The 22,685-nt window shown below is 39.0% G+C and overlaps 1 protein-coding gene across 3 annotated transcripts; it reads left to right on the top strand.

Moving 5' to 3' along the window:
* Positions 1–16,123: 16,123 nt before the first annotated feature.
* On the top strand, positions 16,124–22,655 carry LOC139902997 (putative F-box protein At4g38870). Of its 3 annotated transcripts, XM_071885747.1 has the most exons (4): positions 16,198–16,222; positions 20,283–20,378; positions 20,486–20,574; positions 21,116–22,655. In XM_071885747.1, the coding sequence occupies exons 3-4, from the start codon at positions 20,490–20,492 to the stop codon at positions 22,483–22,485; spliced, it is 1,455 nt and encodes a 484-aa protein (XP_071741848.1). In that variant the 5' UTR covers positions 16,198–16,222; positions 20,283–20,378; positions 20,486–20,489; the 3' UTR covers positions 22,486–22,655. The 3 variants fall into 3 exon arrangements, with proteins under 3 accessions (XP_071741849.1, XP_071741848.1, XP_071741847.1); XM_071885748.1 differs by lacking the exon at positions 20,283–20,378 and having other exon boundaries at positions 16,124–16,222; XM_071885746.1 differs by lacking the exon at positions 16,198–16,222 and having other exon boundaries at positions 19,965–20,378.
* The last annotated feature ends 30 nt before the right edge of the window (positions 22,656–22,685 follow it).

Here is a 22,685-nt window from a genome sequence, read left to right as displayed (position 1 = left end):
CGCGAATTCGCGAGATTCTTTAAAAAAAATCATAGTAAAGTAGAAACGGAGTTTTTATAACTTGGTTTTCGATTGTTATAGCAAAGAATCAAATGATTTTTTGTCAAATTCTTGTGGGGCTATACACAGATTAACAAAGTAATATAAAGCATAAACAACTATGAACAACAATCTTAAATAAAAACATTTTACATAACATAAATCAATCAAGTTACTAAATTAAGTTTCATGTAGCATCAATATAACATTTGAAATACTGATAAACATAGTTCATAGATCATAACACGGTTTAAATGTGCACTACAAAATAGAATAATAGAGTTCAAAGATAGCCATCAAAGATGGTTTTACTTAAAAAAAAAAAATAAATGAACATAACACTAACGTTATACAAAATTGCCAATATCCACACCATATGATGTACTTTACCACATTGTGTTCATAATGCCAACAATGGAATCTGAAAACTCGCAACGCTCTTTGTATGAAAGTCACTCAATTTGTCAGGTTTTTAACCCCATATACATCTGCATCTTGAGTACCTATTTGAAGAATGACTCAACCAACAAAAAGAATTATCGTTATACCCTCCTGGTAGCAAACTTAAAGTCTGGCTCTGTATATTTTCAGAAAAGGCAAGTTTCTTCTTATTATTAAGTATTCAATGAAGATATGCACAATAACACAATAGCTACACATTGTTTGTACAAACTCATGAATATACATCATAAAATATTTATATTATCTTTCTACATTCAGAAGATAGCAATTTGAAACTCAAATAGGCAGATCCAAATTAAAACCTACTCAGAAGATGAAATCACATATACTTGAACAAAATGGTACTCCAATTTAGCAAACTTACGAATACTTATTACCAGATGACAATCATTAAAGAGTGACACACATGCGCTATATTTACATAAGAGAAAAAATCAATATAAATTGTGGTATGTAACGGATGACATATATAGTCACGACTCACAAGTCCAAATATGTAAAATTTGTTATGGTCATGTTGGGTTGACCCAAAAAGAATTTAGATGATATTTAGTTTTTATTATTAAGTAGCATGTCAAATACGACTACTAAACCTATATGTAATAATTAAATAGTAGTTTGACCAATTATAGAAAACCCATTCATAAGTCAGTGGATCAAATATTGCTATCCCTATCAATAAAAAAGGTAAGAACCTGCACGCAATCTACTCACCGATTCAATAGCCAATAATAGCATGAGACAGTTTCTTTGGCGTCTGTATCGATGACAAGTCCCAATAAATGGCATCTCAGCTAGCTGGATACCATGGATCCGAAACAGATGATGTGAATTAGATTTATTTTCCCAACAAAAACCAGTAGCATCCACTATCTACGCATAACATGACAGATCATATAAACGTTACATATTAAATTGGCCCCACTTCTCCTATCAGTGAAAGGTAAAAAAAAAAAATCATCCATGACTAACATAGCAAAAGCCAATATATAATTTATTGCACACGTTAAGAATATTTAACGGAAGAATCGTCTGTTGATATATCAGAATCGACTTTTCATGCTTCACTCCAAAGAGCTTCTGCAAGTTACTGTATACCTGAAATTTTAATAGGTAACTATGATCACCAGCCATTAATCAGAATTACTACAACAATATGATTAACCGCAAAAATATATAAAAAAAATAAGAGTTGAAAATACCTCATGGCACTTCTGTCCACATGATTCATGATCTAAAACATTATAGATCTTTCAAAGATAGCCCTCTAACATAGTTTTAACTAAGAAACTTTATGCGATAGATGGATACTTTAAAATCAAAATAATTACTATAAGCATAACAACAAACCTATGCATTCTTCGCTAGACACTGTATACCGAACTGCAACAGAAGGAGAGACCGTATGTCACTCTCCTGATAGCAAACCAATGCATAATAAGTGAAGATGAGAATAAACAATGGACGGCTTTGAGCTTACATGTAACAACCCAAACCAAACCACGACAAAACCCCGTTAATTTTCACAACATAAAAAAATTTTTGCTGATCAGTTCATTCGCGCGGCGCGCCAGGTGGGTGCGCGGCGCGCCAAACCACCTGGACAGCCCGCTGTCCCCGGAAGTCAATTTAACGAAAATGTTTGACTAGTTCCCGACATTTTTAGCCAAAACGCTTTTAACCATAAATTCATATATATAAAACTAGCACGTTTAACTAATAAAAATTAAGCTTACGGAGTGGGTCCCACATCGACCCATATTACCACCTTAAGTACCAAAATACAATTTTCGACTTTAAGATTTTAATACAAAACAAAGCCGAGCATGGCGATCGGGAATACACTACCCAATCCTAAACAATCCAAGAGCAAGTCACTAAAGCAACTATGCAAGCCTTCTAGTCCTCGCGCTTACCCGAGCCACCGTCCGCATGCAATCTATAAAAAGAGTCAACAACGAGAGGGTAAGCTAATGCTTAGTGAATGATAATATACTACATACATATATATGTATAAAATGAATACGCCACACAAACAAATACCGCATACCGTAGCATCCAAGTATAAAGCAACTACACTAAGCATACCGTACAATCTCTAAGCATCAAGCTAAAGATACAACAACGAATTATAAGTCCACCAACGGCCAAGTGAAACAACGCCAAATGGCTACACCCGGAGGGTTAGCTACAACACAACTACACATTAATATAATAATAATATAAACGAACAAGGTTAACACCTTAACCCATTACCGAGAACCCAAAGATACCACAATGAAGATTGGCCGAACTACACGAGCCTTAGTAATCCGAAACCACACGAGATTACTATCTTCACAACATCGAGGTTGGCCGAACTACACGAGCCTTAGTAATCCGAAACCACACGAGATTACTACCTCAATAAGATGACCGAACTACACGAGTCACCATGAATCCGAACTACACGAGATTCATTTGATAAGATGACCGAAACCACACGCGTCATCGTGAATCCGAAACCACACGCGATTCACTTCTCCAACTCAAACCCACGGTCACGGGATTATAAAATCCACCACATCGGGGCCACAACATCCAAATCACAATCACGTGTGATAATGTACACACGAACGTGTACTTCGCCAAAGATGGTCAACCAAAACGCACAACCGTGCCAATTGGACTTATACAAAAGTCCATCAAGTCCACCTACATGTGAAGTGAGCTCTATAGCCGAGATTCACTTCACCCGACCCGCACCCATCCTACACATACATATGTACATAGGATAATATCACTCACCTTGAAGTCTTGAAGAAAGCTTCCAAGTAATCTGCAATTCGCCAATGGAAAATACCTAATCCATTATCACAAATATCACAACACAATTAGGATGGATTTACAAACCACCCAATTCGACCCTTAGTGCAATTTCGACCCAATTGCACTTCCAAGTACAAACCGCGCCCTAAGTCAACCAATAACTACTAACACAAATGAGAATGGTCCTAATATGCCAATTAAACCCGAACTCAAGTGTTAAACACGTGTCATACCCATTTTGACACTTAAACCCTAATTTTGACCCATAAAGGTCAAAATCTCATTCTTTACCAATTTTGACACCGAAACACATTTAACTCGGTTTAATACTTCAACTTAATCCATTTTAAGTTTACAAACCTCATTAAATCGCCAAATGGGTCATAATCACCACCAAACCCTAATTTGACCCAAAGTCACAACTAGTCAACCAAATTACCCTAAATGGGTTTCAACACTTCCATAATCACTAACTTAAGTGATTAAACTCAAATTAAAGTTCTAAACATGGCCAATTAGTTCACCAAACCCAAAATCCACCAACAATTAACAACAAACCCGATTACTAGCTTCACTAAACCCATTTCATCACATAAAAGGGTTTTACAACTAATTAACTCAAAACCCTAACTTGAATATCAAATTAAATAATTGAAATTCGGAGTTTGAGCTTACCAATACTATCACCGTGTAGCCGAGAACGAAAGGAACAACTTTAAAACCCGAGACTTTGAACGATTCGAGCTTCTTCCTCACCAAAACCTCCAATCTCTCTCTAAACTCTTACTCTCTCTCTAAAAATGGATGAAGATGATGAGTGGATGTGAAAGTGATCCAAAACTGATCCAAACCAGCTCATATGCCTCACAAATCCGGCCTCAAGTGAAATTACCCATTTGCCCTTCATTTAAACCAATTAAAAACAAGGGATTCTGTCAGCAGCAAACGGCGCGGCGCGCCCCTACCCCGCGCGGCGCGCGACCTCTCTGAAACAGATTCTTTTTCATTTTAAACTTTATATAAATAATCCGCGAAACCCAATCTCGAACGTCTTAATACACAAACAAGCAAGATAAATATTCGGGTCTTACAACTCTCCCCCACTTAAACTCGATCACGTCCTCGTGATCCTCATCACTTAACCAAGTGGACCTCACCCTACGGTCCTCGACATAAGTCCCAATCCGACTTTCCTAAGCAATTCCTTCCCAACGAATCGCCTTCCACAACTAAATCGTCACCCGCGATTTATTCAAATCACTATCCGAGCACTAAAACCATGCTCATTCCCCAACATCGGGAAAACTCAACCAATCTCGTACCAAGATATCGATCCCTTAGCGCACACTTACCGAGTACAACGCTAAAAACAGCCAAGTCACAACCTAAGGTCAACAATCCGAAACGATGAAGACCGAACAAAACGAATCCTTACGGATAACACCAATCACTAAACATCCATTGTAGTGCGCAGTACGACTAATACGCAACTACCGTAACATCAATAATCCAACGGTTAGAAACTGATAGCGTCCAAACGACTATGGCAACGCTAATCCCAAGGTGTACAAAATCAACCATCGTCATACCCGTAACCAACACGTGAGCGAAATACGGCTATCGCATCACTAATCACACAACATGGCCCTCACGACCCCACCATCGGTGTATCAAACAACCGATAGATCAAACAACACGGTCCTTACGACCCCACCATCGGCGTATAAAACAACCAATGGATCACACAACACACGAAGGCTGGCCGAAAACACACGCGCCTTAGTGAATCCGAACTACACGCGACTCACTACCTTCACCACAACAACAATCGGGAATGGCCGAACTACACGCGCCATAGTGAATCCGAACTACACGAGAGTCACTATCCCGGAGGAATGACCGAACTACACGAGTCATTTGTGAATCCGAACTACACGAGACTCACTCCTCAATACAATGACCGAAACCACACGAGTCATTGGTGAATCCGAACTACACGAGATTCACTTCCACAACATCGAGGTTGGCCGAACTACACGAGCCTTAGTAATCCGAAACCACACGAGATTACTACCTCAATAAGATGACCGAACTACACGAGTCACCATGAATCCGAACCACACGAGATTCATTTGATAAGATGACCGAAACCACACGCGTCATCGTGAATCCGAAACCACACGCGATTCACAACCATGATGAAGTCAGCGGACCCGAAGATCATGCTTCACCAATCTCAACACCGGATGAAGTCAGCGGACCCGAAGATCATGCTTCACCGATATCAACACCACGCTCATGATGAAGTCAGCGGACCCTAAAGATCATGCTCCACCAATCACGTACTCCCATGATGAAGTCAGCGGACCCTAAAGATCATGCTCCATCAATCAACCATACCATAATGAAGTCAGCGGACCCTAAAGATCATGCTTCATTAATCGTCAATCCCATGATGAAGTCAGCGGACTCCGAAAGTCATGCTTCATCAATCACATACGCACTTTCGGCCTCAAACAACGAGTAGTGCAACATCGCGCTCTGCTACACTATAGTGAATCCTAACGGATATCACTAACCATCCCCACAATCGAGCAAGAACCACCTACATCAAACATAGGTACCAAACAATAATTCTCCAAAAGAGAATCCGACACACACCTCCCTTAACCGAAGGATTTCACCTTGCTCGCCAAACACGTCCATTATCTCTCAACGAGATTTTACCACATTACCACCTCGGTGGTAATTCCAATCCAAACCATAAGTACAATTTATCCGAAATCGTACTCTACCACAAATCGACCAAAACTAGGTCTCCACAAAATTTCCGGATCTACCAAAAGCATCATCCGAAATATCACACTAAAACTTCCTCATGCGGGAGTGCGACTCCCCCACTTGGAACCACGTTCTTATATCACAATTCGTAGAACCGTACAATGCTACCAAAGGTAGACTTTACCAAGGATTGGGTACACACGACCCATCACCACACCTTGCTCCAACCTTGAGCACACGAAGGATTTCAAACGATCCTCAGACACTTCGAACGAAAAGTGCACCACGATTTCACAACCCATACCCTCGCAATCATCCAATTGCTTTAGTTTGTCAAATTCCACCTAGTCACTCATGTACTTAAGGGTTTCTCCCGGTACCCTAAGTACAATGTAACCACAACACAATCGGAGTCGACACCACGCTAGTAGGTATAAAAGAGGCACCTAATGTCGCGTCATAAAGACTCCAATACCAACATACATCGAGATTTAAAACACTCGATCTCAAGGGTTCCAACCAACCGACGAACCTCATGGTTCATCACTTCAACACAAAGCGAACACGCGCTTGACAATCGAACACCAAAACCATTTCCATGGCTTGGTAGAAACATATCCCAAATACTAAGGAATGCTTGGTTGCACCAAGTCTTACGCCCTTCGCCCGACAATCAAACATCACCTTAGGGTACTTCCATTAGGAACGTCACCCATAGCATAACATGCACAACAAAAGGCATACAATTCAAACTCCAACGGCACTTAATAAATAATCAAAGGACATATTATTAAAATGAAACGTACCTTAACGTCTCCTCGCCGCACCCGTCCCCGCTAACTTGGGACATTCCGACTTACGATGTCCTTCCTTTTGGCAATTGAAGCACACCATACCACCACCCTTTGGTACCGAACATTCCCAAGACTTGTGACCCCTCACGCCACAATTGTAACATCTAGCCGCACTAGAATCCGATATACCCGTTCGCGTACCACCCGTGCTCACACTCGGACCCTTAGTCCTCTTACTCGGAGCACCATAAGAAACAACTCTTCTCTCACTTGAAGATTCACCCCTCTTCGATCGTGAATACGACTCGAAACCTCTAGCCAAGTCGAATAATTCCGAAAACGATTTCGCTTGACCCCGACTAATCTTACCCTTCAAGTCATCATTCAAGGTCCGATAGAAATCCCCCATTAACAAACGATCATTCCCCAAATACTCCGGACAAAAACGAGCCTTCGCCATAAAGGTCGTCTTAAGAGTACTCAAATCCATAGATCCTTGTCGCAAATTTCGCAACTCATTACGCAATTCCCACAAATCGGCCGAAGTCCGGAACTCCTCAAAGAATTCTTCCTTAAACTCGTCCCATGATAAGGCCATAAACGTCTCACCACCGACAAGATCAATCTTACCATCCAACCAATCCCTTGCCCTACCCCGCAACAAACTCGTAGCGAGTCTCGTCTTCCTCTCGGGAGGGCAATCAATAGTACGAAAACACCCTTCGACATCCGAAATCCATGTTGTGCTCACCAAAGGATCCGGTTTTCCGTCGTACATCGGGGGTTTAGTCCTCATGAAGCTTTTAAGATAACGCTCCATTTCACTACTACTTTGAAGTTCGGAATACTTCCTCTCCATTCTTTCTTCCAACCCACGCATTTGCTCCGCAACGGCGGCCGCAACTCTAGCGTTAAACTCCGCGTCGTTCGTATCGATCCCACTTCCCGTCGCCATTCTAAGGAATGCAAAACGATTAGATCACGAACGTATAAAATCGCACGCACAACTCCGTCCCATCTTGCTAAACACTCGTCGTACATCACTTGTTAGACACGATTTGCACCCGTAATAAGGTCTGCAAGTTCTTATTACGCACGCACGCCGCATCGACTCGTTAGTACAACGACCGCCTCGCTCGATGTTATAAACACACACAAACAAAATTCTACGCGATAGAAGCACACGCGAGAATTACACCACAACACAAATAATATATTAATAATATCCGCATTACTAATATAAACGTTAGTCAACCTATAACAAGGCACTAACTAACCCATTCCTGACCCGTAATCCTACAAGTCCCGCAACAAATAAGCACACACAAAAGTCTAAGTCTAGGCACCTATCTCAAGTCACCTAAATCCCTTAGACCATGCTCTGATACCACTTGTAACAACCCAAACCAAACCACGACAAAACCCCGTTAATTTTCACAACATAAAAAAAAATTTGCTGATCAGTTCATTCGCGCGGCGCGCCAAACCACCTGGACAGCCCGCTGTCCCCGGAAGTCAATTTAACGAAAATGTTTGACTAGTTCCCGACATTTTTAGCCAAAACGCTTTTAACCATAAATTCATATATATAAAACTAGCACGTTTAACTAATAAAAATTAAGCTTACGGAGTGGGTCCCACATCGACCCATATTACCACCTTAAGTACCAAAATACAATTTTTGACTTTAAGATTTTAATACAAAACAAAGCCGAGCATGGCGATCGGGAATACACTACCCAATCCTAAACAATCCAAGAGCAAGTCACTAAAGCAACTATGCAAGCCTTCTAGTCCTCGCGCTTACTCGAGCCACCGTCCGCATGCAATCTATAAAAAGAGTCAACAACGAGAGGGTAAGCTAATGCTTAGTGAATGATAATATACTACATACATATATATGTATAAAATGAATACGCCACACAAACAAATACCGCATACCGTAGCATCCAAGTATAAAGCAACTACACTAAGCATACCGTACAATCTCTAAGCATCAAGCTAAAGATACAACAACGAATTATAAGTCCACTAACGGCCAAGTGAAACAACGCCAAATGGCTACACCCGGAGGGTTAGCTACAACACAACTACACATTAATATAATAATAATATAAACGAACAAGGTTAACACCTTAACCCATTACCGAGAACCCAAAGATACCACAATGAAGATTGGCCGAACTACACGAGCCTTAGTAATCCGAAACCACACGAGATTACTATCTTCACAACATCGAGGTTGGCAGAACTACACGAGCCTTAGTAATCCGAAACCACACGAGATTACTACCTCAATAAGATGACCGAACTACACGAGTCACCATGAATCCGAACTACACGAGATTCATTTGATAAGATGACCGAAACCACACGCGTCATCGTGAATCCGAAACCACACGCGATTCACTTCTCCAACTCAAACCCACGGTCACGGGATTATAAAATCCACCACATCGGGGCCACAACATCCAAATCACAATCACGTGTGATAATGTACACACGAACGTGTACTTCGCCAAAGATGGTCAACCAAAACGCACAACCGTGCCAATTGGACTTATACAAAAGTCCATCAAGTCCACCTACATGTGAAGTGAGCTCTATAGCCGAGATTCACTTCACCCGACCCGCACCCATCCTACACATACATATGTACATAGGATAATATCACTCACCTTGAAGTCTTGAAGAAAGCTTCCAAGTAATCCGCAAGTCGCCAATGGAAAATACCTAATCCATTATCACAAATATCACAACACAATTAGGATGGATTTACAAACCACCCAATTCGACCCTTAGTGCAATTTCGACCCAATTGCACTTCCAAGTACAAACCGCGCCCTAAGTCAACCAATAACTACTAACACAAGTGAGAATGGTCCTAATATGCCAATTAAACCCGAACTCAAGTGTTAAACACGTGTCATACCCATTTTGACACTTAAACCCTAATTTTGACCCATAAAGGTCAAAATCTCATTCTTTACCAATTTTGACACCGAAACACATTTAACTCGGTTTAATAATTCAACTTAATCCATTTTAAGTTTACAAACCTCATTAAATCGCCAAATGGGTCATAATCACCACCAAACCCTAATTTGACCCAAAGTCACAACTAGTCAACCAAATTACCCTAAATGGGTTTCAACACTTCCATAATCACTAACTTAAGTGATTAAACTCAAATTAAAGTTCTAAACATGGCCAATTAGTTCACCAAACCCAAAATCCACCAACAATTAACAACAAACCCGATTACTAGCTTCACTAAACCCATTTCATCACATAAAAGGGTTTTACAACTAATTAACTCAAAACCCTAACTTGAATATCAAATTAAATAATTGAAATTCGGAGTTTGAGCTTACCAATACTATCACCGTGTAGCCGAGAACGAAAGGAACAACTTTAAAACCCGAGACTTTGAACGATTCGAGCTTCTTCCTCACCAAAACCTCCAATCTCTCTCTAAACTCTTACTCTCTCTCTAAAAATGGATGAAGATGATGAGTGGATGTGAAAGTGATCCAAAACTGATCCAAACCAGCTCATATGCCTCACAAATCCGGCCTCAAGTGAAATTACCCATTTGCCCTTCATTTAAACCAATTAAAAACAAGGGATTCTGTCAGCAGCAAACGGCGCGGCGCGCCCCTACCCCGCGCGGCGCGCGACCTCTCTGAAACAGATTCTTTTTCATTTTAAACTTTATATAAATAATCCGCGAAACCCAATCTCGAACGTCTTAATACACAAACAAGCAAGATAAATATTCGGGTCTTACATTACACCCATTTGACATGTGACAAAATATGTTCCACATTGACACACAACTTTGAGTACCTTTTGCGATTAACAATTGCATCATTTGCATAATATGAAATCTATGTGGGCACTCTACCCATTAATATGGAAACTGGCAAAATGGCTAACTCAAGCCGACTAACAGTCCAAAAGCAAATCACGTTTTTTTCTAACTTCCCATTAATACTTTCATGTCTTATGTTTTCTAGAAGTTCATGGATATTTGATGTTATAAATGAATTCATATAACACTGCTTATTGCTTATAACGATAATTTACCAATTAAAATAAAAACAATTAAATAGCTTGCTTTCATTTTGAAAACATTTCGGGTAACTTTCCTATCAACCCACTTCTTAGCATTCTTTAATTACCTTTCAAAACTGACTCATCAGTGATAAAGTATAGCCTAAAACAACTTATTATCTCTTAACAGGTTAAAGAACAAATAATCAAACAAGAAACATATATTGAGGTATCTCCCACCATAATGATGAGCAACAACAAATTTGAACTCAACCGTGATGAGCATTGCGGGATCATCTTTTATAGCTTGTTTGGCATTATGCATAATTTCAAGATATTGATCGTTAATATAACTGCATCATACCTTGTTTATTTTTTTATTTTTTTTGAAAAGCAAGATAATTTTATATTAATCACAAAAGCTCACAATATACAAGGCTTTAGTACATACATATAATGATCTTGTAATTCGAAGTTTAAGGTTGCAAAGCAAGCAACCGCTAACAAGCTATACTAACACGAAAGATAAATATGCGCGCTACTAAACCAAGTAAGCCAATCGAAATTTTTCCCCCTTAGTGTAACGACCCCAAATCCGATTAACCAAAAACGAAGCACAATTTTTTTATTAGTTAGGTCCCATTTTAACAACCAAAATATACAACCATTCCAAAACAGTTTTAACCGAATACATATTATCATAACAACACATTTAACTTTATAATACGACCCTTGGTATTCAAATGACACAATACACTACTACGAGAATAAATCTCGAATATAAAGTTTGACTCATTTAGACATATTACGGGTTAAAGCACAATAACCTAACCCGATACTAAGAGCATAATGGGGGGGGGGATCTACCAATTCACAATCTGTGTCCAACATCCAAAAGCTACCCCGTCGAGCCCAAACGCTCCTAAGCCTCTAGTCTAACATCTAGCAAGCTTCAATAACACAAGTACATGTAAAAAGGTAAACAACGAGAGGGTTAAGCTTACGCTTAGTGAATGCAATAGTTATACGCCTACATATATAACTTACCTACTTGCATATACATACACAAATACCTCGAAAGAGCTAGAAATTCGAATATCGTACAATCACAATGTATAATGCTAAATAATCACAATTTGCACAAGCTAGCATCACTAATAGCATATATTTGCAATGATAATAATTATGCTTTCACATAAACCAAAACACACAACATCGTTAGCTAAATAATCTCGAATATTAAATAGCTAATTAAAACACACAAACCATGGTTAACCAAAATCCAAAGGGAACGATTCTCGCGAATGAATCGTTGGCACACATAAGCCGTTAGTATGCATCGCTAACCCCTTGAGCGGTATCAAACGCCCGAACTTATGACCACCCGTCACGCTCAATGTGGTATCGATCGCTCGAACTTAAAACCCACATTTCACGCTCAACACACATGATGATATGGTATCGAACGCCCGAACTTAAAACCCATATCCCACGCAACTGACAATGAGGTATCGAACGCCCGAACTTTAAACCCTCATCTCATGTCAAGTACAATGTGGTATCAAACGCCCGAAATTTAAACCCACATTGCATCCACACACACAAGCAAATAAATTATATACATACACGTATAATTATTCCACTCACTTCTTTCCGCCGATAGGGTGATTTCAAGTAAGCAATCTTCGGCCGAGAATGTAATCAACCTATTACATTATAACAATCATCAGTGTCTAAACCACTAGGACTCACGACCCGCCCAAATAGACATAAAGTGCAAAATACATCTTTTTGCACTTTTAATGTTACCCGAAGGTCCAAAATTACCAAGGCTAGTTCTTGCGTTCCCGAAATATCTAATTACACCATCTTTAGCCCTTAAACACACACTTGCACGAATTTTGCACAAAAACCCGTTCGTGGTTGACCAAACTTATTTCTAAAATACCAATTTTAACCCGAAATCACTTCCAGCGATTTATTACACTCAAAAACGTCATTTAACACTTACACTAGTGTTCAAACATTCATTTGACCCAAACTCGTGTCATTGTCAATTTTGACCCATTTAAATTCACCCATTTTGACATAAGTCATAACAACATTATTAATCACTTAACAACTGGTGATTAAGTTCCCAAAAACACTTTTTAACACTTGAATCAAACACTTATACACTTGATTCGTCAAATCTTAACCCAAAACATAATTTGACACAATTAAAAGTCAATACCCATTTTGACTAGCACACAAGTTCTTATGAATTTCCAAATCACTAACACACTTACAATTTAGTGATTAAACCCCCAAACCATGACAATTACCCCAAAATCATCATCTAACCCTAAACCCACGATAATTAGGTCTAAACATACCAACAACACTCAAAACCTCCAAATCTTGCAATAAGTGGGGTTTATAACACTAACTAGTCACAAACCCTAAACATGAACGAGAATCATACACAATGAAATTCGGATTCAAGGCTTACCATTACAACCAAAATGTAGCCGTGAACGATAGGGACAACATTAGCACTTGTGACTTCGATCGATTCCACCTTCTTCTTCTCCAAATGGAGCTTTCTCACTCTAAAACACCCTTTCTCACTCTAGGGTTTGGAAATGTTGCGTGTGAAGAACAAAAGAATGAAATGATGATAATGGATAAGGTTCCCATCAGTTTTATAGCTCAAAACCGTCCACTATGCAAAAAGACCCTTTTACCCCTCATTTAAAATCATTAAAAGTTCTAAAAGTTCGTCCAGGTACACACATAGCCGCGTCGCGACCTCTACCTCCTGCGTCGCAAAGGATAGCGCTTTTCATCGACAACTTTTGTTCCAAATTACTCGCATACTGACCCACATTTTAGAGTAAACCCGCGCCGCGGGTCCCACCCCTCGCGCCGCGACCTAGGGCGTGATTCATCCAGTTTTGTAGCAACGACAAACGAGCACTTGTTGCTACGTCGTACCCCACGTATACACTTTTATATACAATATGCACAACTTATATGCGACATATATATATGTTATGTACATTATTTACACGATATGTACGTCAAAGATTTCGGGTCTTACACTTAGCTCTAAGCGAAATCCATTCGAATGACTTAAATTGAATTTTGTTAAGAGTAACCGGAGCACACCACGACGTTCCACGAAATGTTTTGTCGTTTCGATTCCTCCATATGTAGTACGCGCTAATCCACTCGACGGTTTGCCAAATTTTCTTTTAAAATGTCGACATCGAGACCCCGAAATTTCCTTTGAGGATTTCGATGAAGCTTAGATTTGAGAACACACCCAACCCCCACCATTGAGACACCCGGGACCAAATATCACGTGCGAACGAACAAAATAAAATAGTATGATCTGTCGTTTCTATATCATTATCACAAAGTGCACATCTAACACTATGAAGGTCGATACCCCTTTTATCCAATTCAAACCTTATTGATAGTCTTTTATTCATTAGCCGCCACATGAAAATCTCGATCTTTTTTGGTACTAAATTGTTCCGTAAAGTACTTATGAGATTACTTTCCGGAGCAAGAATAGAATCATCACATATACCCGCTAATCTCTTAACCGTGAATGCTTTTCCTCCATCGAGGGCCCATTCCCACTTGTCTTTTTCCTCACTGATTTGAACCTCCGCGAGCTGCATCTTCAAGGCGTCAAGTTCACCTAGACCGCTACCCATAGGTTGACGGGCCCAGGCCCAGTTAAACACCCCGCTTGTTTGTAACTGCATGCTGACCGAAGCTTCTTTCTGTGTTTCTAACCGAAATAAGCGTGGATATGCATCTTTGAGAAAACTGTTTCCCACCCATACTTTATTCAAAAAGGATGTATCCGACTCATTTCCAATTTGCTTAGTGAAAGAATTCTTGAACTCTATACCCATGTCATCGATCGTATTTTTTGCACCAATAATATTATACCACGTACCCAAGGTAGATTGGTAACTTAAGTCACCTCCCGACCTCAAGTCGCCATTAAAACCATAAATGCTACGAATGACTTAACCCAGAGTGAGTTAGTTTCGGTTTTACTAGATCATTTAATTATTTAATTAATTTGAATATGATATGTGTGTAATCTACTAGATCATCTTATTTACTTTTATCGTCTTTATTTACATGTCAAACTAACAGATTAAAAAAGGTATTGTATTATTCTGTTATGATTAGTTAGTTTTTAGAGGTTGCTGATTAAAACTGTATTGTATTATTTTGTTATGAGTAGTTAGTTTTTAGAGGTTGCTGATTGAAATTCAAAAACTTGCTTCTGATTAAAAGGGTATATATTTCTTATTACCTGAAGTTTCTGTTTTTTTAGAGAGGTGTTAAAATGAAGAAGGACTATCGAAGCGTCACGTACAATGGGGCTTGCTTGTTCCATGTATGTGCAAGTCATAAACCAGATGATCACAAAGGAGGTCAATCAATTAAATAGTAACAAGTTGATCAACAACCAACCAACCAATTATAAAAATCTATTCCACAATAAAAAATAAATAAAAAACCAATCAAATCATTAAAACATAACAATTAGAATCACCAATTAGAAAGAAAAAAATAGGGTGTAAACTTTTGTTGTTACTTTTCCATGTTTATGTCAAACTTTTTTTAATCGATTCTTCATGTCCAGGTAATCCCATTACTGAAAGATATCATAACACACATGTACAACTTAAATTTTAGCAAGTTCATCATGATCATCTTTAACACGGTGTGGTTCTAAACTTAATCGATGGAGTTTGATATTTCTTGGTGTGTATTTTATGATGATTTTGACTCTTTTTTTTTAATTGCATTTGTAGAGTTGCATATGGAATCTATGAAAATCTATGAGATGAAAGGTATTTTTTGGTATTTGTTTGTTTACATTTGTAACGAATAATAAATAGTAAAGTGGGTTGGTTGTATTCTTTGGCATTAGATTTGAACTAATTTTTTGGTATGTGTTCGTTGGTCTACTGGGTTGGTTGTATTCTTTGGTTGGTTATGTTTACCCTTGAAACTCAACATTCACAACTTATTAGTCCAGTCCAAGTTTTTAATGCTAGTAGGCTTAAATCACTATTTAAAAAAGCAGCCCAGTCCATTTGAGTGATAACCTAACAAAACTGTAGCCTTTTAAGTTGACCCACCCAAAACTAATATGGAAACTGCAACCTTGGTCGGTCTAATTCAATAGGGCAACCTAACCCCCTTTTCCAACTATTAAACATAAACCGCTGAGCAGTACCGTAGTCTATCTCTTCGTATTACAGGTACGTTTTTTTTTTTTTAATTAATTAATAGCAGTACGTACGTGGTGATTCTAATTTTTATGTTTTAACGATTTGATTGGTGATTTTTTCTTTAATTGTGGATTCGAATTTTATGATTATTTGATTTGATGATTGTGTGTTTGTGAAACATCAGTCACTCTAATTGGTTTTAGTAATTGGTTTGTTGTTGTTGATAAACTTGTTTGTAAAAGTTTGCTAGTAACAGATAACAATTTAGCCAAAGACTTAAAGAAAAAATCGGTTTAGCTTTCTAAACCGAATATATTCAACAGTCCCTCTCCCTTGAACTCATTGCCCTAAACCGACAATTAGTTCAAATCTGATGCAGCTCTCATGCCCATGCCACATCGAAGTTTTTTAAAACTTTCTAACTTCAATGCCTTTGTCATCACATCAGCTAACTGATCTTGAGTTCCACAATATATTAATCGAACAATTTCTTGTTTGGTGAGCTCCCTAAGAAAATGATATCTGACCCGAATATGTTTTGTACGACCATGGAAAACTGAATTTTTCGAAAGCTTAATTGTTGAGGTATTGTCACACATGATCAACACAACACCTTCTTCATGATCTTGACCGATTTCAGCCATCACTTTCTTCAACCACACAGCCTGACAGGCACATCCCACAGCAGCTACAAATTCAGCCTCTGTAGTAGATAAGGTAACACAATGGGTTGTTTTTTAGAGGACCACGCTATTGCACCACCTGCCATCATAAAAACATACCCTGAGGTACTCCTGCTATCCACCTGCGTAGTCGCGCTATCTGTGTAACAAATCAAGTTGCCACTGCACCCCTTCTCATAGAAAATCCCATAATCAATTGTAGCCTTAATGTACCTGATTATTCGCTTGAGTATTGACATATGCAGCTGCGTAGGACTCGACATGTATCTGCTAACCAAGCTAACTCCAAACACAATATCAGGTCGTGTAGCGGATAGATACATTAGGCTACCAACGATTTGCTTAAACAGCGTAGGATCCACCTTGACTCCAGTTTCGCCTTTATCAACCTTGCCATAGGACTCCATGTACCATTGTATTCACCCATTTTAAAACGTTTCAAAACCTCATTTGCATATTTTCTTTGGCATATGAAGATGCCATCTTTACGTTGTGAAACTTCAATGCCTAAGAAAAAATTTCATCTGACCCAAATCGGTCATATCAAATTCGGGCTTCATTGAACTCTTAAACTTAGTAAGCATTGAATCACTGTCACTTGTGTAAACAATAAATCCTCCACATATACGCTAACAATGATAAAATTACCTCCCTCCCTTTTTAACGAAAAAGTGTTTGCTCACTCGGGCTCGCCTCAAAACCTTCTTTGATAAAAAAAAAAAAAAAAAAAAAAAAAAAAAAAAAAAAAAAAAGACTCGAGATTCGACTAAACCAAGCCCGGGGCGCTTGTTTCAATCCATACAACGCTTTCCTTAACTTATACACCTTGTGTTCACACCACCCTTCTGCTCATAACCTCTCGGTTGCTGCTCCACATACAAGAAAGCTGATTTCACATCCAACTGGTGTGTATTTTCCATCCATTTGAGGCAGCGAGAGATATATAATTAATCGAACAGTATCCAGTCGTGCAACCGGAGCGAAAACTTTGGTGTAATCGACCCCCCATGCTCTTGTGAATATCCTTTTCACAACTAGACGAGAGCCTTATACTTGTCAATTTTGTCTGTTTCGCTGAGTTTAGTTTTGTAAACCCATTTGACTCCAATCTTCTTTGCACCCAACAGGTAAATCAACAAGTACCCATGTGTCGTTTCGTTCAAATGCCTCAATTTCATCATTCATGCATGGCCATCCTCTAGTGTTGTGAGTGCTGAGAGCAGCTTCTTCATAATTTAGTGGATCAGATGTAATCATTAATGCCATATTTGCTGTATCTTCTTCATCTGATAAACCATCTCCACTCACATACATAGTCATATGACCAAATCGGTGGTTGTTTCCGTCCCTCCCTTGCTGTTACATCAGCCCTTGTTGAGCATTATCTTCAACAATTACCGGATGATGCTGCTCTACAGATTCTGCTTCTATGACTTCGTCTTCATCATCGATAATAACCATTGTGTTCCGTACTAGTAGTTTCACCCCCCAATCCAGTTCAACACCTTTGGAAAGAAACATCATTCTCATCCCAATTCCATGCCAAATCTTCATCAAAGACGACATCTCGACTGACCAAAATCTTCTTTGTTACTGGATCAAACATTCGGTAACCCTTATTAGATGCGTCACTAATACCAAGAAGAGTGCAGCGAACGCTTTTTATTCTCAACTTTGTTTCGTCTTGCATCTGGCACATGTACCCCCCCCCCCCCCCCCCCCCCCCACCACCACCACCACCCCACATGCTTCTTCCGGAGTAACATTTTTATTTAACAGCAATGGTAGGAGAACGATTACGAACATAATTTACCCAATTGACTGCTTCTGGCCAGAAAACACGAGGGGCTTTCTTCTCATTTAAAACAGATTGAACAAGGTTCATAATAGTTCGGTCTCTGCTACTCCGTTTTGTTGTGGCGTATATGCCGTGGTAAGTTGCCTTTTAATCCCCATGTTCCTTACAGAAATCATTGAACTCGGTCGAGTTGAATTCACCACCCCCTCTATCTGTCCTTAAGAAGCATTTTATAGTCAAGCCTGTCTCATTCTCAACTTGTATCTTAAACATATTTTTTAGAGGTAACGAAGGCTTCTGACTTTTCCTTGAGTAAACAAACCCCAACTCTTCCTTGAAAAATCATCATCAATTATACAAAACACGTACCCCTCCTATCGCCGTTTGAAGATGGGAGTTATCGGACCCACATAGATCCGCGTCCAGGTGCTCCAATCTTACACTTGCTCTCCACTTACTTGCCTTTGAAATTGGACTTGTATGCTGTTTGCCTTTCATACACGACTCACAATTGACTGTCTCCTTCACCACATTAGGTAAACCATGCACGCACCATCTGCTTTTGAAACAATATGTAGTCATCCCCTCCTTATAACTTAAGTGACCGACCATATCTATGATGCCAGAGTAGTTTAGATATGTCACTGCTACTGCTCTTGCATTCAGGCACTTCTGATCACTACTTGTACTACTACTTGACTCGACTGACAGCTTTATACATACGATTTGAAGACATAGGGGTACACTCACAATTCTTCCACGTTGGGGATGATGGTAGATGGAACATGTATCATTCTTGAAGAGTATTGCCAGCCCCTTCTCCTCTTGCACTTGTCCAACACTTAAATAAATTGTTGTACAATTCTCAGGTACATAGTAAACATCACCAATCACATAATTCCCACCCATTAATGGTTAGCTTGACAGACCCCCTTTCCATCTACCTTCAACTTTGAATCGTTGCCAAGACAAACAGTATGCTTAAAAAAGTGTCATCAATGTTAATGAAAGTATTATTATAGTTACACCGCACATATGCTTGGAGCAGCCCGAGTCTAGAAACCACACGTCACGTTTGGGATGATAGCTTTGAACCTTTTCATAAGTCATTAACAACATATGCTCTTCTTCTTCTTCTTCTTCTTCTTCAACATAGTTCGCCTCATTGTTCCATTTGGGACACTCGTATTGAAAGTGTCCCAAAGTGTATGGCACTTGTAATAACATTCGATAGTGGATTTAATGAAATTGGATCTGCCACGATCTCGTCCCCTTCCTCGATACGAATTAAAACGGCACCTGCTTTTGGTTCTTCTACTCCTTTCTCAACGATGTACCAAAGTCCCTTTGCTCTGATCAAATTCTCCATCAACTCACTCCCCAATGGTCGTAATGACCATCAAAGTGAGAAAAATTTGAATGTATGATGACTTCTCTTCTCCCATCGTTGCTTACTGTTGTAACACACAAATATTTTTGATTGAAGGCTCTGATGCCAAATGTTAAAAGTTTGCTAGTAACAGATAACACAGTTTAGCCAAAGACTTGGCGCTTTTATTAATAATGGATATCAAGAGCTGCTATAAATATAGCTGGTACATCATAACAGAAAATAATAAAGAACGTGTGCCATTCCCTACACAATCGGATCATGGCTAATAAAAAAGGAGGACTAAATCAAAAATTCAGAAAAAACAACTAAAAGGTCCTCTAAAGAATCGGTCTTTCTAAACCGAATTTATTCAACAGTTTCTTCTTTTATATATGTATGTTTGATTGATTGATTGATTATCTGGTTTATGCAAATTGCAGAGACATGGAACAAGCAAGCCCCATCGTACCTGCCCCCTCCTTGGTCCTCCGTCGTTGCAACGACTCCCTGAAAAGGATAGAAACTTCAGGTAAATAAGAAAGAAATATATATACCCTTTTAATCAGAAGCAAATTTTTGAATTTCAATCAGCAAAGAACTAACTGATCATAACAAAATAATTCAGTACCCTTTTAATCCGTTTCACTTGTAAATTATTAATTAAGACGCTAAAAGTAAATAAGATAAAGGTATAAGGTTTTCCTATTCGGGCTAGGGTTACCCGGGAGGGCGAGTAATCCGACTCCATACTCTAATGTACGCAGCCCAGCATGATTACTTCTTGGTTGTTTCGAATCCATCTCTGGCCACCACTAAATATTCTCCCTAGACATGAGACCTCTTGCAAGGAACTCATGGCCCCGACTCCGACCCAATACTCTGCCAAAAGTAAATAAGATGATCTAGTAAATTAAATTATTTTAAATATTGTTTGTTTTTAGACTCTGATGTGATGTGTGTAATGCATCTTAAGCCATTCACCACCCTTGTATTCAATTCAATAGATTCGTGAAGCTTTTTTTGGTTAAGAATTAAAATTCAATCATAGATTTTGGCGTATTGCATTGCAGGGGGGGTTTCTATCTATCATCATCATAAAAGACAAAAAAAGTCAACCTGTGATGTATCGAAAAATAATAAAATTATTATGGGTGATGATTATTTGTTGCCGGTTGACACCATATACAACATCTTGTCTAGAATGCCTCTAAAATCTTTGGCTCGTTTTCAATGTGTAAGCAAGGTATGGTGCAAGTATATTAACGATCCGTACCTTGAAATCATGCATAATGCCAAACGAGCTACTATGAAAGATGATCCCACGATGCTCATCATGGTTCAGTTAAAAATTGTTGATGTACGTGTAAAACCTTGGCATGCATCTGCATCACTCACTATGTTGACTACTAAAGAAGAAGAATCTTGTGCACGTAATCATGAAGAAGTGGTGATCACAAAAAAGAATCAACCATATATGGAGTTTCGCTCTAAACATTGGGGTCCTAGATTTGTTCTAGAAGATATAATTTTAGGTTCGTGCAAGGGTCTGATGATTTCATCACAAGACCCTCACAACAACAACAACAATGATGGCACCACTGTTTTACTTGTGATCAATCCTTTAAGGAAAGAATGTTATAAGCTGCCACCAATTAAAATTTGGTCATGTACATCAGTGGCTTACGAACGCGAGGCATGTGGGCTTGGTTTTGATGATTCTACCAATACTTACAAAATGGTCTGTGTTGTGCTTCGAAATCAAAAGAAGATTAGGTCGCATGATGATGATGATGATGATGATGTGGTGAAGGAGGATTTATGTACCATGGTACATGTATTGGGTGGCACGGATGACTCATCATCATCATCATGGCGGGAGATACCCCAAGTTCCACCTTATCCCATAAGTGGTGAAGGTGTATTTGCTAATGGATGTTTGCACTGGTTGGTTAGTTATAATCTTAAATACTGGCCGTTTGGTGTAGTAAGGAAAATAATTTGTTTTGACATGAATAAAGAGGAATTTGGGTTGATAGATCCGCCTAATAAACATAATTATATGGGTGGTAGGGGGGAGCATTTGGTTGATCTAGATGGTCAAGTTGGATTTGTGTATAACGGAGTCACTTTCCACCAACGATACATAGAGGTGTGGTTACTGAATCCTAAAACAAAATGTTGGGTCATCCATTGTCGGTTTGACAAAAAACCGCCTCTTCCTCTTAATTCGTATATAAAGGTTATAGGATATTGGAACAAGGATGCAGGGGACTTATTAATAACAGGCGGTTGCCCTACACAGTTGTTTATTTACCGCTTAAAGCATGGCGTTTTGCATGAAGCCAACTTTATTTATCATAATGATGCATGTAAAGTAGATTTTCGACTGTATCAAACTACGTTTTCTTCAACCCTCCGCCGCGGTTCAATCAAAAATTGATGATGGGGAAAGTTGCTCGATGCAAAGTTAACAAAACACACACACCAGCTCTCCACATTCACTTTTATTTTTTCATTTTCGTCACTATGTGTATATATATATTTGTGCATACTGCTTGCTACCTTATAATAATAATCTTAATGATGAACTGTAATATCTTCGGGCACATGTATTTGCGTCTTTTTTTCATTGATTGTATC

Source organism: Rutidosis leptorrhynchoides, chromosome 3, assembly GCF_046630445.1.
Source record: "Rutidosis leptorrhynchoides isolate AG116_Rl617_1_P2 chromosome 3, CSIRO_AGI_Rlap_v1, whole genome shotgun sequence".
Lineage (NCBI taxonomy): Eukaryota > Viridiplantae > Streptophyta > Magnoliopsida > Asterales > Asteraceae > Rutidosis > Rutidosis leptorrhynchoides.
Note: the sequence above shows the minus strand (reverse complement) of the source record. Positions and strands in the feature narration are given on the sequence as shown.

Coding starts and splice junctions, on each gene's coding strand:
- LOC139902997 (XM_071885748.1), top strand. CDS start 20,490: ATGGAACAAGCAAGCCCCATCGTACCTGCCCCCTCCTTGGTCCTCCGT. Junction 20,575..21,115: donor GAAAAGGATAGAAACTTCAG/GTAAATAAGAAA, acceptor ATTGCATTGCAG/GGGGGGTTTCTATCTATCAT.